This window comes from Drosophila busckii, chromosome X (genome assembly GCF_011750605.1).
Source record: "Drosophila busckii strain San Diego stock center, stock number 13000-0081.31 chromosome X, ASM1175060v1, whole genome shotgun sequence".
NCBI classification, from domain to species: Eukaryota; Metazoa; Arthropoda; class Insecta; order Diptera; family Drosophilidae; genus Drosophila; species Drosophila busckii.
Genome location: NC_046608.1, coordinates 17,110,522 through 17,125,733, shown reverse-complemented (window position 1 = coordinate 17,125,733; position 15,212 = coordinate 17,110,522). Strand labels below are relative to the sequence as shown.

Here is a 15,212-nt window from a genome sequence, read left to right as displayed (position 1 = left end):
TGCAAATGAACGAGAGAGGCGAGGCGAGCGGCGAGAGGTTTGCTTGCCAGAGCAGCGTGTAGCGTGCTTGTTTTGTTAGATTTGGATTTGCTAATCCAGACGAGGCAGATTGTAACGAGTGTGGCTTAATTGTTAATGTTTCATTAACAGCGAGTGCGAAAGTAACGAGTAGCTTATATAATTGTTTGCTGTCCAATTATTTAATTTTCATATAGCCAAGCAAATGCCAAACTAAGAAGTAACGAGTGCAAAAGTAACGAGTAGCGAGTGCAAATATTATTGTGCCGCATATAATTGTTTTGCATTTGTTCGCTGTGCAGCAATTAATTTTATAAGCGCAAACAGAGAGTGCAAAAGTAACGAGTAGCGAGTGCAAATCGTATTACATTGCACTCAATCGTTGTCTAAAAAATTACAGCTATTAGTTGTTGGAATATGCTGCTGCTGACAGCTGGCATGCAAATCGGCTCACTTATGCCAACCTATCATTCTCGTTAGGCCCCCACCCCTCACCACTCACTCTTGTCAGTCAGTCAGTCAGTCACTACTCTGATTTAACTCGTTGTGTTGATTGCGCACTTGCACTTCCGTTGTTATTGTGCGCGTTTGCTTGAGTGCCACAGAGCAGCGCCCAGGCGCAGTTGCCAGTTGGCAGTGCAACAAAATAGCAATTGACAAATTATGGCCAACTAAAAGTAATTACACGCGACGAGCTGCACACACACACACACACACACACAGATACAGATGCAGACATGCTGTGCATATGCGTACGCAGTGGAGAGCGACAGCAATAACGAGTTCTCAACGCGTTAATAGTACAAATAATCAACGAGTGCAGGCAACAGCAGCAGCCAGAGCAACAGCAACAGCAACAACATCAACACTGTCAACACTAAACATACACTTTATATTAATTGTTTTTTATTAACACGCTCGGCAGGCAAGAGCGGCTGCGGCTGCTGCTGTAAATGTTGCTGTTGTTGTTTTTTATTATATTTGCGCCTAGGCTGTTGGCTGAGATTCATTAATAATTCAAAAATTGCACATGGCCGGCGGCAGAGCAGTTGCAGCCATGTAATCGAGTTGTTAACTCAAAGTGACAACGAACGAGGCGTCTACAGCAGCAACACAGCAGCAGCAGCAGCAGCAGCAGCAACAGCAACAGCAACGAATGCAACGACAACAATTAAATGCAGTCAAACACACGATCACACCAAATGCTTCAAAGCGAGTGAGCGAGGCAAAGACTTAAGCGACTTGTCGCTTTGATTGCCGTTGTCGTCGCCAGGCCAGTGAAGTTTTGCTGCTGCTGCTGCTGCTGTTGCAATTGCATTAATGAAATTAACACTTGCTGCTGCCAACAGTTGCACGCAAGCCAACTGTGTTTGTTATTATTATTAAATTTCATTGTTGTTGTTGTCGTTGCTGTTGTCGTTGCTGAGCTTTTGGCCGGCTTAATTGAAAGCCAGATTGGCAGAGGCAGCAGCTAAAACATATTTCGCGCCTTTGTTGCTTAACAATTAAAATCAACAGCAGCAGCAGCAGCAGCAACAGCAACAAAAGCTCAACTTCACACTCAATTAACACGCTGCAGACAAATAACAAAAGCAACAACAGCAACAACACCCACACTCATATGCAAAGCAACAACAACAACAACTGCAAAGTTTTTGATGCTGACTGCATTTTGGCCTTTTTTTGTTTTTTGTTCAGCGCACCACCCAAAACACAAACACACACGCGCACACACACATACATAAATGCTTATATTTAAAGCTTTTGTTTGCTGTTAATTGACTGCACACACACACACATACACAGCGAGTTATGCAAAGAGCATAAGCTTGCATTACAGCAAGCAAAGAGAGCGAGAGCGCAGCCGGCAAAGTGAAAAAAACCAACTGTAAAATAAATACAGCACTTGAGCTTGAGCTTGAGCTTCATATTTATTGCAGTTTTAATTTCGTTTGCAAAAATTGTAATTACCTCAACACTTGCTAACATAATTATACGTTTGCATGTGTGTGCTTGCATGTGTGTGTGTGTGTGTAAACAATAATTTGCTATGGAGTGTAGCCAAAGGTAAAAGGCTTTTGAACATGAATGAAAACTGATAGCGCACGTCATTGACACCTCTAACAGCGACAGCGCTGCAGCAGCGCTGCATTAACGAAACGAATGCACGAGGCGGCGGCAAGCGAGCGCCACACGAAGAGCCCCAAACTGTTGGTGAGCGACGCAGCAGAGCAGCTGAGCAGCATAAGTATGCGTAAGTATGTTTCAATGCACTTGTAGGCTTAGACAGCAACGCAGCAAGCAGCGCAGCTGACTCCAACTGCTGACTGCTGCTGCTGCTTCTGCTGCTGCTGTTCGGCTTAGTCGCTCTCATTCTGCTTTTGCTCTGCTGCTTTGTTGTTTTTGTTTTTATTCTTCGTTAGAGTTTCTTGTGCGTGCGTAATTACTTTTATTGGCGTGTTTGCTGTGCTGTGTTGTTTCTTTATTATTATTTTAGTGCTGCTTTTGTTGGCTGCTTCGTGTTAATTTCAATGCGACATTTCTGTTTGTGTGTAGGTGCTATATAAATTTGATTTTTATTTCCCAGAAAAAATGAATTTTTATTAATAAATTTCAATGTGATTACAGAAATTTATGTTACCAAAAACGTAAAGCGCATCAGGCAAACAAAACACGCAGCCAACATTATAACAAACAAAACATAATATTTGTGACTGCAGTTGAAGAAATATTAAACACACACACATACGCATGAGCAATAAAAACAAAATAAAACCAAAGCAACTCGTCAATTTTTGCCACTTGAAATTCATAAAACGTTTTACAGAGACAACAACGTACCCAGCCAAACATTTGATGAGATAGAGACAGAGCGAGAGAGAGAGACAGCAAGCTGCTGTTGGTCTTGAGAATTTGTTGAATCGAAAAATTAATAATCGACACCCAAATTAACAAGCATTGAAATTGCATATTTAATTAAATAAAATATACCAATAAAAATACTAAAAATATTAATACTAGCTAATCGACTTCACTGCCTAATCAACAAAATCTAAGCTCAAGCGCTTGACACACATTTGAGCGAACAAGTTTTCAGCGTTTCCGCGAAAATTTCCCATCTCAATGATTTAACAACAAGAAGAAGAAGAAGAAGAAGAAGAACCAGAGAGCAACCCTCACCTCAGTTGGTGGCGGCGTTTTATTTGTTTGTGCCTTGTCGTCCTTGCTTTTGAACCAATTAGCGTTCTAATCAAGTGTAAACTAATGCTAAAAGCCAAGCCGGGTTTGCGCTCAACGCGTGAATATGCCACGAGACAACAAAAGGCGCAAACAAAAAGCTACTCAAAACCCAAAAAACTACAAAAAAAAAAAAAAAAAAAAAAACCCAAGCCAAAAAGATCGAGGAAGATCGAGGAGGATCAACGACAGCTTTCGTTTGTGTGACTATGCTAATTTGACTAATTTGCCGGCTGGCTGGCTGGCTGAAGAGGCTGAAGCTGGGCAAGCGAGATAGCTAAAGAGCGAGAGCAGAGAGAGAGCGAACGAGAGATTTCGCTGTCTGCAAGATTGTCGTCGTCGGCGTCGTCGTTGTCTCTTGCCTTGTCGCTGTCGCGTTCTTTGATCTGCCAGCGCACATCTAGGAAATGTTTGTCAAATTCATTGGACCGTTCTCATTGTTTTTGACATTTCTTTTAGCCGAATGCTGCTGCTGCTGCCTGCCTGGCCTGGCGCTCTTCTTAGCTTTGTCTTGATCACTTTCTTTCGCTTTTTCGCTGAGCCGTACACCCACTAAGGTTCGCAGCTCTACACATGCCCCCCGACCCGAGCCGACCCGAATCGAACTCTACACACTCTACTCTCTCTCTCTCTCTTTCTCTCCGCACACATTCGTCAGGCATTGTCGTTATTTTTCTGGCGCCAAAAAGACGCCGTCTTGGACATCGCAGCTTTTTGTTCCTTCGCTCCGCTCCGTTCCGTTCCATTCTTCCTTTTGGATTTTCGCTGTCTGTTTTTTTTTTCTTTATGTTTTATATGCAGTCTTTATATAGAGTTTTTGTTGTCTTTGCTTTTGCTTGAAATATTTTTTTTTTCTTTTTGTTGGTTTTTGGCGCTCGGTTCTGGTTCTGGTTGTGGTTCTGGCGAATCCGCACTCATGTTCTTCATTATATAAAGAGCAGAGCGCGTTCCTTGCGCCAACATCATTATGAGCACATACTAACGTATTATCATCTTCATTGCTGCTGCTGCTGCTGCTGTTGTTGTCGTCGGCCAGCGTCATATTTATAAATTTTTTTCGCTCTTTTTTTTTTGGCAATATTTTTTGCGTTCTTTGCTTTATGCATTTCATGCATACTTAAAAATATTTATACAATATGCGTTTAATATTCAATTCTTGTTCCTGTTCCTTTGCCGTCTCGTTCGTGGCCTGGACTTTGGGGCTTGGACTCTGGGGCTTTTATTAAAAGCGAAAGTTTTGCTTTGTGACTAGATCTCTCTCGGAAACCCAAACCCAAACCCACACACGCCAGTACAGTTGCGTCTGCAGTTTGGGTTTTGGTGAGCGCCACCTGGCGTGCATTCGGCGCTTATCGCTCAGTCCAGTTCAACTGATAAGCGTGCGCTCATCGCCCAGCCCATTGGCTTAATTTTATTAATTTATGTTTCGTATCGTTTGTTTGCTCAAGTGTAGGAGTGCGAGGGTTAAGACGGCGGCGGCAGCAGCAGCAGTGGCGTAGAGAAGGAGGGGGGCTACGCTCATTAGACAAACGGAGCGTGTAAACAGCCGCGTAGTTGGCCACTTAGCGGCGTTTTGTTACCAATTTCAGAACGACAGACACAAACGTACAGCTAATTTTTCATTTTCATCAGTTTTCGTTTTTTGGTTGGTTTCGCTTAACGCTTTTCGGGCTGCCCAAGCCAAATTTGGTGGGCCCATTAAGCCAAGCTTTGACTTCCGCTCCCGCTTTACCGTAGAGCGCGTAGGTGCGGCGGAAGCGGCCGCTTAATTAGCCAAGCGCTCTCTGCTGTCAAGTTTTTCATCAAATTAATTTTCATTTAATTTTAAGTGGGCGTAAATGCAATTTAAATTAACAGCAGTCCCCCCTGCCCCTCTACTGCTTAAGCGTTGCGCTTTGTCGTTTGCCCGTTAACCTTTTATGCATATTTACCTAATTCATTTTATTTCTTTAATGACAACCAAAAACTATTTTTCGGTTTCTTTTCTTTTTCGTCTTTAACGACATTTCCAATGTAATTGGCAACTCTTTTGGCTCTTTCGGCTTTGGCTCATACCCATATTCGAGTGGTGCGTATTATAGTTTGTTGTGGCACCCATCAAAATGGCCAAAGCGACCACCGCGGCGCAGCGGACGCGCCACCACGCATATCAACAAGCCCCCAATGACGGCCCCTTTGAGTTTAGACGGCTTTTTGCTTTAGCATGCAGCTTATGGCCAACATAAACATCAAAGCCAGAGCCAGAGTCAGCGTCAGCTTTGCATGTGAATTACAAGGATATGGGCGAAAACTAAAGCTAAAGAGGCTCATATATAGATTTACTTCGGAATCGTAACAGAGCTTTTATTTATAGACTGCAGCATTTATTTTTTAAAATAAGAATTTGCACACATAGCAAACCGCTTGATCAAAAAAGTCCATAATAAAAATAAATACATTTTGAATATGCCACAGAAATCTCTAGAGATTTAAGGCTGAACTATAACAAACTAAATAGTGGAAGAGAGATTTAATTGTCAGAACAGAGAGTTAAAATGAAGATCGCATCTTAAAGAATGGAACTAGCGTCTTCTATAACCAACTCAAAGCTGATGTCGACTTAATTTGAGGTTAGTTTAAAATTCTGTAGCGATACCAAAGAAGAATTTGAGAATAAAATATGTGAAAACAAATTGTAGGAGCAGATCTTATTAGTCAGAATATTTAGTTCGCCTCTGAAGAGGAATTAGATTCTTCCTTAACGATCTCGAAGCTAATTTGATGTGATATCACAGTCCAGATAATAAACTACATAATATAATATTATAAGATTTTATATTTCTTCATGAACTAATTTTTCTGTGAAAATGTAAGCTAAATATCTCTAGAGTTATTTGCGCGGAAAGACATTAGTGCAAATGAGTAAAGGACAAGAGCTCATTAGAGCTAGGGAAAATACAAATGTAGAAAATTAGCGTTGAAGCAATTTGCAGCAAAATTAGATTTTGTGTAAAATGCAGCAGCTGGCTGCATTTTATTTCAAACTTATAGTTCAATCGATATGGCTTTGATTATTTATGGATATGACTACGCAGCGAAACTAAAATTAGAAATAAAATTATGGGCAGCAGCTTTAAAATGTAAAGACGCATTAGCCGCAGCAGCAGCGCCACCGGCTGCGGCAGAGGAGACAATTAAATTAATAAATACGAATTGCGAAAACTCGTTTCTTATGCTTTGTTATTTTTCAGAGCAATTTGTATTCAATTTAGCGGCAGGCAACATAGCGATGTGTATACAAATTAGCTATGGGGGAGGGGAGGGGATGGGGGATAAACGTTGTTTAAATCGATCGATTGGCAAGATAGCGGGACAGGTAACGGCAACAGCAATGGGCAGCGGACAACGGACAACGGTAGCCGGAGAATATTTAATGCATTTGCACAATTAGCAATATTTATAGAGGCTCGATTACATTTGGAATCAATTTGACAACAAATTACGCACAAATTGCCCGAGACACATGCATTTTTCAGCTAGCGACAATTGACGTGGCTAAGGACGAGGACGATGCATCCTGCAACGTTGCAACCGTCCAGTCCAGTCCAGAGAGCTTTGCAATTACGTGTATTATGCATTTTTTATGCGACCAAAATTGTCGAGCTCTTAGGCTATGTCCAACAAAATGCTAAAATTAGTTGGCCAATTTGCTGGCTATGATTAGAGCACAGCTGGCTGTGTGTGTGCGTGTGTGTGTGTCTGTGTGTATGAAAGGATTCCACAGGATGTGCGCACCCACGCATTCGTCAACTTAGCACATTGGTAATTGTCTTTTAGCTTGAATTTTTCGAATGCAATTATGAAAAATGCCCAGCCAACCACCCAAGCCACCCCCCAATCACGCTAATGACCCCGGAACTAGCAAGAAAAAAATAAAAAAAAGTTTATAATAAACTTTGTGCTTTCTTTCATTTCTTTTTTTTTACAGTTAGCTAGAGTGACGCCCATTTAATTGAGGTGGGGTTGGATTTTGGGTTTGGGGTTTGGGTTTTGCCGTCAGCTGAATATTTACCCAAAACGCGGGCGGGGGGGAGGGGCAACAATTTGTAGTTTTGTATTTTTATTTATGAAAATTAAAGAAGTGAACTTTGACAGGCGGTGTTGACCCCGCCCACCAGCGGCTTTGTGCCTGGGAGGGGGGGCGGCATGTCGGGCCATGTCATTAAACATTTGTCGAGCACATTAACGCACGAATTAAATGCACACTATACCATAAAAGTATACACACACTCTAGCTGCTAACTATATAGGCTCGCTGCCAAATCAAAGCCACATTTATATAAATTTTATAGCCCCAACGCTCAGCGCGCTGCGTGTTTATTTATACATATAAATAATTTTCCCATTTTTCCTTTTTTTTTTTTTTTTGCTTTTTTTGGCACTTTCACGCGCTCTCAAGTGTCGTCAAGCGGCGTTGAGAGCAAAAAGCGCAGCAGTCGTCGCCGCGTTTATTTATTTGCGCTTAGGCAGCAATTCCAATTAATTGATAAGTCAAAGGCAACAACAACAAAAAGTAACAACAACAATAAATAAAAGCCATAACATTTCACGCAATTCGCTTTGGCGCTTTAATTGTCAGCGACATGTTGTCGCTTGAATCGTAAAAAGTCCGAGGAGGAAAAATCAAATTAAATACAAAATACGAATCACAAGATTCAAATGCGTTTGCGCTAATTGAATCAACAGTCAGTCGCATCACACTGTGCCACACACACAAACACAGAGAGACACACACACACAGTTACAGCTGCTGTGCCAAGCTCTGATTGGTTTTGACTTTGTCAGGCCTGAAGCGTTAAATTGCCAGACTGAAGTCTCCTCGCCTCTTTCTCTTTGCTCTTACGCCAAATCAAATAAATTCGAATGAGAGATTCACTTATTTTTGTTTGATTCGTGGGGCAAGTGAATTTGCAGCTGCTGCTTACATTTTTTTTTAAGTGTATTCGAAATTCGATACAAATATAACTATTTATGAATTAAGAAAACCTAACTGAAAATTTAATTAAATAACTTGTGTGACTTCAGTTTGAATATTTTTTGTAACTCTACATTCAAAATAGTTGTTAAAAACAGTTCACATTAATGAATGAATGCTGGTCCAACTAGAACTATTGAATTAATGAATGAATGCTGCTCCAACTAGAGCAATTGAATGAAGAGCCGAAGTAAATTCTTTTTGAATATGCAAATTACTGAATTATTTTGCACTCACCATGAGTCATGAGTCAAAAAGAAATTGACTGAACTAAAAATTCCCAGCATTCAAGTTCAAGCTTCTACATTTTAGTCTTTTCTATATATAATCTTATTAGAATTACACTAAGCGGCCCTAACAATCAGTTAAGCTATAGAGAAGTTAGAATAAGCTAAAGTGTAATCAAAATTATATGGTAATTGCAGCAGAAAATTGATTATATAGCATTAGGCTATGAATAATAACATTTTGAATAAATATTATTATATTTAAAAAGCAGCAGCAATTGTATTGCAGAATTCAAATTCTTTAAAAATATAAATAAATAAAACTAAAAATATTTTCAAATTGGCAGCAGTGTTGTCGCTTTAGCCTTTTTCCAATTGGATTAACGACAGCACTCACTTATTTTTTGCTTTGTCGGAAATTCGGCATATAGTAGAGTTATGAATTAGTCAGCAATGAATTGTGGGCATGGCAATTTATTTAAATCGCCGCAAGAGCGAGAGCTTACAAAATACTTATGAATTGCGGCGAGTTGGTTGTTGCAACTTGCAACCGATTGCTGCTGGGCAATAATAAAAAACAATAATTTTGACATTGATGATGATGAGGGTGCAACAAGCGGTAGCAACTAAGACTGTTATTGCAATTGTTGTTGTTCTTGTTGTTGTTGTTGTTGTTGTTATTTTCGCACTTGTGCTTGGAGAGCATGTCGCTGAGCTTAGAACAATGGCGAGAGAGTGGGCGGCAAAGTGGGCGCGTCGCTTGCAACAATGTTGTTGCACGGCCTCGCTGCTGCTGCCGCCGCAACGTCTCAATGCCTTTAGCATGCAATGCCTGCCTGCCTGCCTGCCTGCCACACCGAGGCAGCAGAACGTGGCGTGCAACAAAAAGTTGCAAGTTGCAAGCACACACATGTGAAAGCTGTGTGGCTCGTAGAACAAACGAACGAGTACTTAAAACTTTTACAAGCCACTCAAATGACTGCAATACACGATGCCAAATATATTCAGAGTTAAGAGCGTGAGAGGGGGTGGGGAAGGGTTAGGGGGGGTGCAACAATTGCATGTTGGGCGCAACACTTTTGCAGCATTCAGCTTCTGTTTGCTTGCGGCTGAGTGGGGGGCTGGGGCTGGGGGCCTAAACTCATTTGCACGCGCGCGCTTATAATCCGCCAAATTGTGGGCGTGGCACGTATGTGTATGCGAATGAACTTGCAAAGTGCTAGCATGGAATTTTGTTAGCCGGAAATGTGGCAAGTCGCTCGCTCTCACTCGCACTCACGTGCTCTGCTGCTGCTGCTGCTGCTGCTTGCAAATTCAAGTTGTTTATGCTTATGGATGGGCACTTGGTTTAGTTTCACACTTGAGCACCGCATTGCTAATGAGCTTAAGGATTAGGCGCCCAGCAGCAGCAGCAGCAACAACAACAACAACGAGCAATGTGCAAAATGAAAAACAAAAATTTCGAGCAAAACTTTTTAGCAACACACAGAACTGTAAATGCGAAAATGCCAGTTGCATATTTATAAACTGAGAGAGCTGCTGCTCTCCTCGTTGTTGTTGTTGTTGTTGTTTGGGCGCGTCAATGGTGTGTGTGCGTTTTGGGGCGTGTGGGCGTGGCCCAGACGCGTTGCAGACGCAGCCAACACTCAAACTTTTTGACGCTTTGGCAAAACTATTTGCAAATATTTGTTTAGCAGTTTTTGTTGCAACACCCGCCAGACTCCCACCACTCCCACTTCTCCCCACTGCCCCGCTGGCTGGGGATTTAAGCGCTTTGTAGGCAACTAATTCAATTTGCATTGAATGAATCATTCAGCGCATAAGTGTGAAAATAGATGCAGCAACAAAAACCACAAAACAAAAAGTTCGCTAAACTTTTTTCACTCACTCACAAAAAAAAAAAAATAATTGAGTTGCAATTTCTTTCAACTCTCAAACAATAATTTAATTTAAACACAGCACTTTACAAGTAACTGAATCATTTGAATCAATTGTAAAGTTTTGCATCATAAATTTAAACATTTCGTTTCAAATTTCATTTGAATATGTATTTCTTTGTTTATCAATCCATTTAGAGAAAACGTAACTATAAAATTTTTATTCATTTTCATTTTTTATGCAGACTTTAATTATTATAAGTCTGTTTTAAAACAGGAATTCTTACTAATTTTTATTGGCATCTAGTTAATTTGATGGCTTTTGCGTATTTTTTAATAAATTAGCTATTTTTTTTTAAATGAATCATTTTGAAGATTGACCAAAAATACTGTTAATCTCAGCTAGACATCATTATATATGTATATATATATTCTCTAAATAGAAAACATAACTATTGAATATTGATTGTTGCAAAATTTTGAGTGTAGACATGAATTAGATTAGAAGTATTTATTTAATTTTTTAAATGAAAGAAGAATTCTATTCGTTAGAGGAAGTTTATTCTTTTTTAATAAATTCGATATTTTTAAAACGAACAGGAATATCGATAGCCTAAGTCTAAATATATTTAATTTAATAATCTCTATATAGAAATGCCTTAGAGGAAGTTTTATTCTCTATTCTCTATTCTATTTTAAAATAAATTCGATAACTGAAATATCGCTAGCCCAAGTCTAAATATATATAATGTAAGAAATATCGTATATAAATTTTTCAATGTATTCTCTACATAGAATTCCGTTAGAGGAAGTTTATTCTTGGCTATTTTTTAATAAATGCAATATTTTTAAAACGAACTTGAATATCTCTAGCCTAAATCTAAATATATTTAATTTAATAAATATCGGAAATACATTTTTCAATGTATGCTCTATATATTATTAGCTTATTTTTGAATTTTGCTGCATTTAAATTATTTCTGCAGACTCAAATAGGAACTATTTTAGCCAAATATTAAAATAAATATTTAGCTAGCTCTGAGTTTGTATAGAGTACATAACTATTGAATTTTTATTAAAGAAACTTTTATTTCATTGCTCTCTAATAACTTTAGCGTATTTTTCGTTGCACTTGGGGACAGCATTTTGAATAATTTCTATTCATTCATAATTTGTGTGTGATTCACTTGAAAGTTTTGCTGACGCCGCTGGGCTGTGTGAATTCTTGAATGACTTGGAAGCACACTTGTAAGCAGAGTAGGTGTGAAGCTTGAAACGCATTTTCACGCCCGAACGCAACTTGAATGTCAACCAGACGAAGAGGATGATGGGCACTCTCTCGCGCTCTCTCTCCCTCTCCCTCTCGCTCTCTCTCTCCTTACACTCGAGTCTAGTCAGAATGATTGTAAAGTGCGTTCTTTCACCTACTTTTCCCGCAGCGTGTGGCCCAGTGTGGGCGTGATGTGAAGACTTGAGACGGCACACGTGCTCAAGTAGCAGAGGCAGAGCGCTCTTGGCTCTTGGCAAGGAGCAGCTGCTGCTCAGCTGAGCTGAGGGCACTGCATTGACCTTCAGTCGAGTAACGAAAGGTGGGGGCATTAAATGGAAATGAAATGGAGACGGGGCGTTTGGGATGCGCTTACCTGCCGCTTTTGGTGATGACCATCTCGGTGCCGAGCTTGTGGAACTTCTCCCACAGGTCCTTGCCCTCGAGCGTGACCTTGGGATCATCGACGACGCCATCGTCCTCGGGCTGAAGAGCACGCAGTGGCCGCATGGCCGGATGCAGCTGATGCGCTACGGCGGAGGCAAGCACCACGTCCTCGGCGGTGGTGTAGGCGGTGCCCAGCGGATGATGAGCGTGCGGATGCGCTGGATGCGGCGGAAAGCGCAACCCACCAGCACTATATAAGCCCGGATGATGCGGCCCCGCCGGACTGCCGGCCAGTGCGGCTAGCGCAGCGGCCGGAAAATATGGCGGCGGCGGTGGTTGCTGCTGTTGCTGCTGCTGGGCCAAGTGCTGCTGCTGCTGCTGCTGCGGTGGTGGCGGATGCAATGACGCTCCAGACGGTGGTGGTGGAGCCGCTGGCAGCGCTACGCTGGGCGAATGATGCGCGGGTAATGAAGTGGGCGTGGCAACGCCAACCGTTGGCGGTGGAGTCGCTGTCGGCGTTGTCGCTTGGCTGCCGCTCAGCGGTTCGGTGGTCAAGTGCTGTTTGCTGCTGCTGTTGCTATTGTTGTTATTATTATTTGTTGTAATATTATTATTATTATTATTGTTGTTGTTATTATTATTATTGTTGTTGTTGTTGTGATTGCTGTGATTGCTCTGGGGCGAAAGCTGCGACGGCGAGCCACGAAAATTGCCAGCGCTCGAGGAGACTGGCGAGCTCAAAGCTTGACCAGCTGCCGTCGCTGCTGCTGCGGCTGCTGCACTGTTAGAATTACTGTTGTTGTTGTTGTTGCTTGTGTTGCTGCTGTTGTTGTTGTTGCTACCCGCCGTCAACAGCGAGGAGACGCTGAAGTCAGTGGGTCTTTGCGTTAGCTGCAGAAATGGATGATATGCCATCCCATTTGCGAACCTGGCGAATGGATCCTCAGCAGACTGATGAATTAGCAGCTCCTGGACGTCGTATCTCATTACATTACAATTTCATCAACATGTGCGTCCAGCATTAAATATGTTTTATATAAATTATGATTTGTTTTTTATAATTTAAACTTTGCTTCGATTTGTTTTTAATGCGCTTTTGCTTTGCTTCTTTTATATTTTTTTTTTGTTGTTGTTGTTGTTGTTGTTGCTTTTGCACTTGTTGCAGTTGCAGTTGCAGTTACAGTTATGTTCGGCAGGTACAATTTTTAGACTAACAAATTTTTTACACACACACTACACACTCTTCTGCACTGCTTGCTCTTCTCTCCTCTATTCTTCCACGCTCTCTTCGCTTGCAAATATGCTGTTGTTTCTTATTGCTTGCACTTTTGCTTTTGCGTTGTTATTTGTGTGCGGAAAAAAAATTCGCTTTTGCTTGCTAGCTAAAAAAAAAATTAAAAACAAATGCCGTTTAGCTTTGTACACACATTTCTTGCTTGTTGTTGTTGCTTTTTTTTGGTTTTGTTTGCTGTTTTGGCGGCGGCAAAACGACGATGACGACGGCGACGTTAGCGGCGTTTGACGCGACGCGACGCGTTATTTGCTGTAAAGTGAAAAACTTTTGCTTGCTTACAGTTAGTTCTTAGTTCTTTGCGCCGACTATTGTTTAGACTATTTGTTGTTGTTGTTGTTTTTGTTGTTCATAATTGTTTTTAGCTAAGCGCCCACACACATTGTATACTGGCTGTGTGTGCGGTTTTGGCTGTATTAACTAAATAAAGCTAGTACTACTAGTTAGTAGTATATTGTTGTTTAGCGGCTGCGGCGGCGGCGGTGGCTGCTGCTGCTGGCAGCGACAACGGCACGACGACAACAAACTTCACACACAGCGTGCCGCACACAAGAAAGCGTACACACAGAACAGAGATAACAGAAAATACAGCAACGGGGCACGACAACGACGATGGGCCGATACGAACTGCACGCCGGTCGTTTCCAAACTGGAAGAAGAACAACAACGACAATGCTGCCCAAGCGCTGCTTCGCTGCTTTTGCTGCTAAAACGTATTCGTGTGTACGAGCCAGAGCGAGAGCGCGCTCACGAGAGCAAGAGAGCGCGCACGAACGAGCACTCGCGCTGCTGCTGTGGGCTTGGCTGGGCGTGCGAGTGAGTCGAACTGGGCTGCGTCGCGCTGTCGCTGCTTCGACTGCTTCAACTGCTGGTGTGAGAGAGCAGGGCAGACTATGGTACTCTGTGTGTGCGTGTGTGTGTGTGAGTCGAAAAGAGCGTAAGCAAACTGAGCTCTGGTTCCAATAAGAAAACCAAAAACCAAAGTGTTGAGTTGACGCTTTTTGCTTGTTGCATGTGTGTGTGTGTGTGTTTGTAATATACACATATGTGTACAACAACAACAATAACTGAGCGTAACCAACCAGCGAAGGCAGCGACGTCAACGCCAGCGTCTAAGGCGTGTGACAAGCAGCGTGGAAGCGTGTTAGAAGTAACAAGGCAGCTGACACCAAAAGTGCAGCGCGCCAGAAAAATGGCTCAAAATGTGAGCGACAGCAGCAGCAGCGAAATAAAAAAGGCGAAAGATGTAGGAAAAAGCAAATCCCAAGCCAAGGCAAGGCGACCGACCGACCGACTGTAGTAAATCATAGAAGTAAAGCTGTTGGCGCGGGTGGCTCTCCCGCTCTCACTCTCTTTCTCTCTCTCTCTCTCTCTCTCTCTGCACTCTTTGGGTTGACAAATGACGCGCAAGCGAAAAATACGCTTCAATGCTTAAATATTGCCTGAGCCTGAGCGTCTGATAAATGTGCAGCCGCTAAGAATCTAAAAAGCAAGAGTAAGTTGCATTAAGAGCAAAGCTCAAGAGAGCGCATGTGACTTTAGTTGACCTTAGTCAGTGCGATCAGCTGCACGCTGTGTGATCTTTAGCGCTAATTGGCATTTGGCCAGACATTTATATAAGCTGCAGCTTAAGCTGCGCTTTGCAAGTGCCAAAAAAAAAGAAAAACAAAAACAAAAAGAACTCGAAATAGTGGCAAACACGATTTGCTGCTGGCAGCGTAGCGAAAAGTGTGTGACAAACTTGACGCTAAGTTTTGCGCAAACATACAAGCAGTACCCAATGTGCGGGTGTGAGCGAGACAGCAGCTGATGGGGCGTGCAAATGAAAGGCAAAAGCTCAAGCAGAAGTCATACACAAATACAAACACACACACACACATACGTACGTATGGAT

General features: G+C 41.9%; 1 protein-coding gene across 2 annotated transcripts in view; it reads right to left on the bottom strand.

The window, feature by feature from the left end:
• LOC108606789 (optomotor-blind protein) overlaps positions 1 to 13,081 on the bottom strand; it is a 56,138-nt gene extending 43,057 nt beyond the window's left edge. For both annotated transcript variants that reach the window (XM_017997231.1, XM_033294285.1), the window contains exon 1: positions 12,017 to 13,081. In XM_017997231.1, coding sequence (XP_017852720.1) covers positions 12,017 to 13,014 — 998 coding nt within the window. In that variant the 5' untranslated portion in view covers positions 13,015 to 13,081. The remainder of the gene's footprint in view (positions 1 to 12,016) is intronic.
• Positions 13,082 to 15,212: the final 2,131 nt, after the last annotated feature.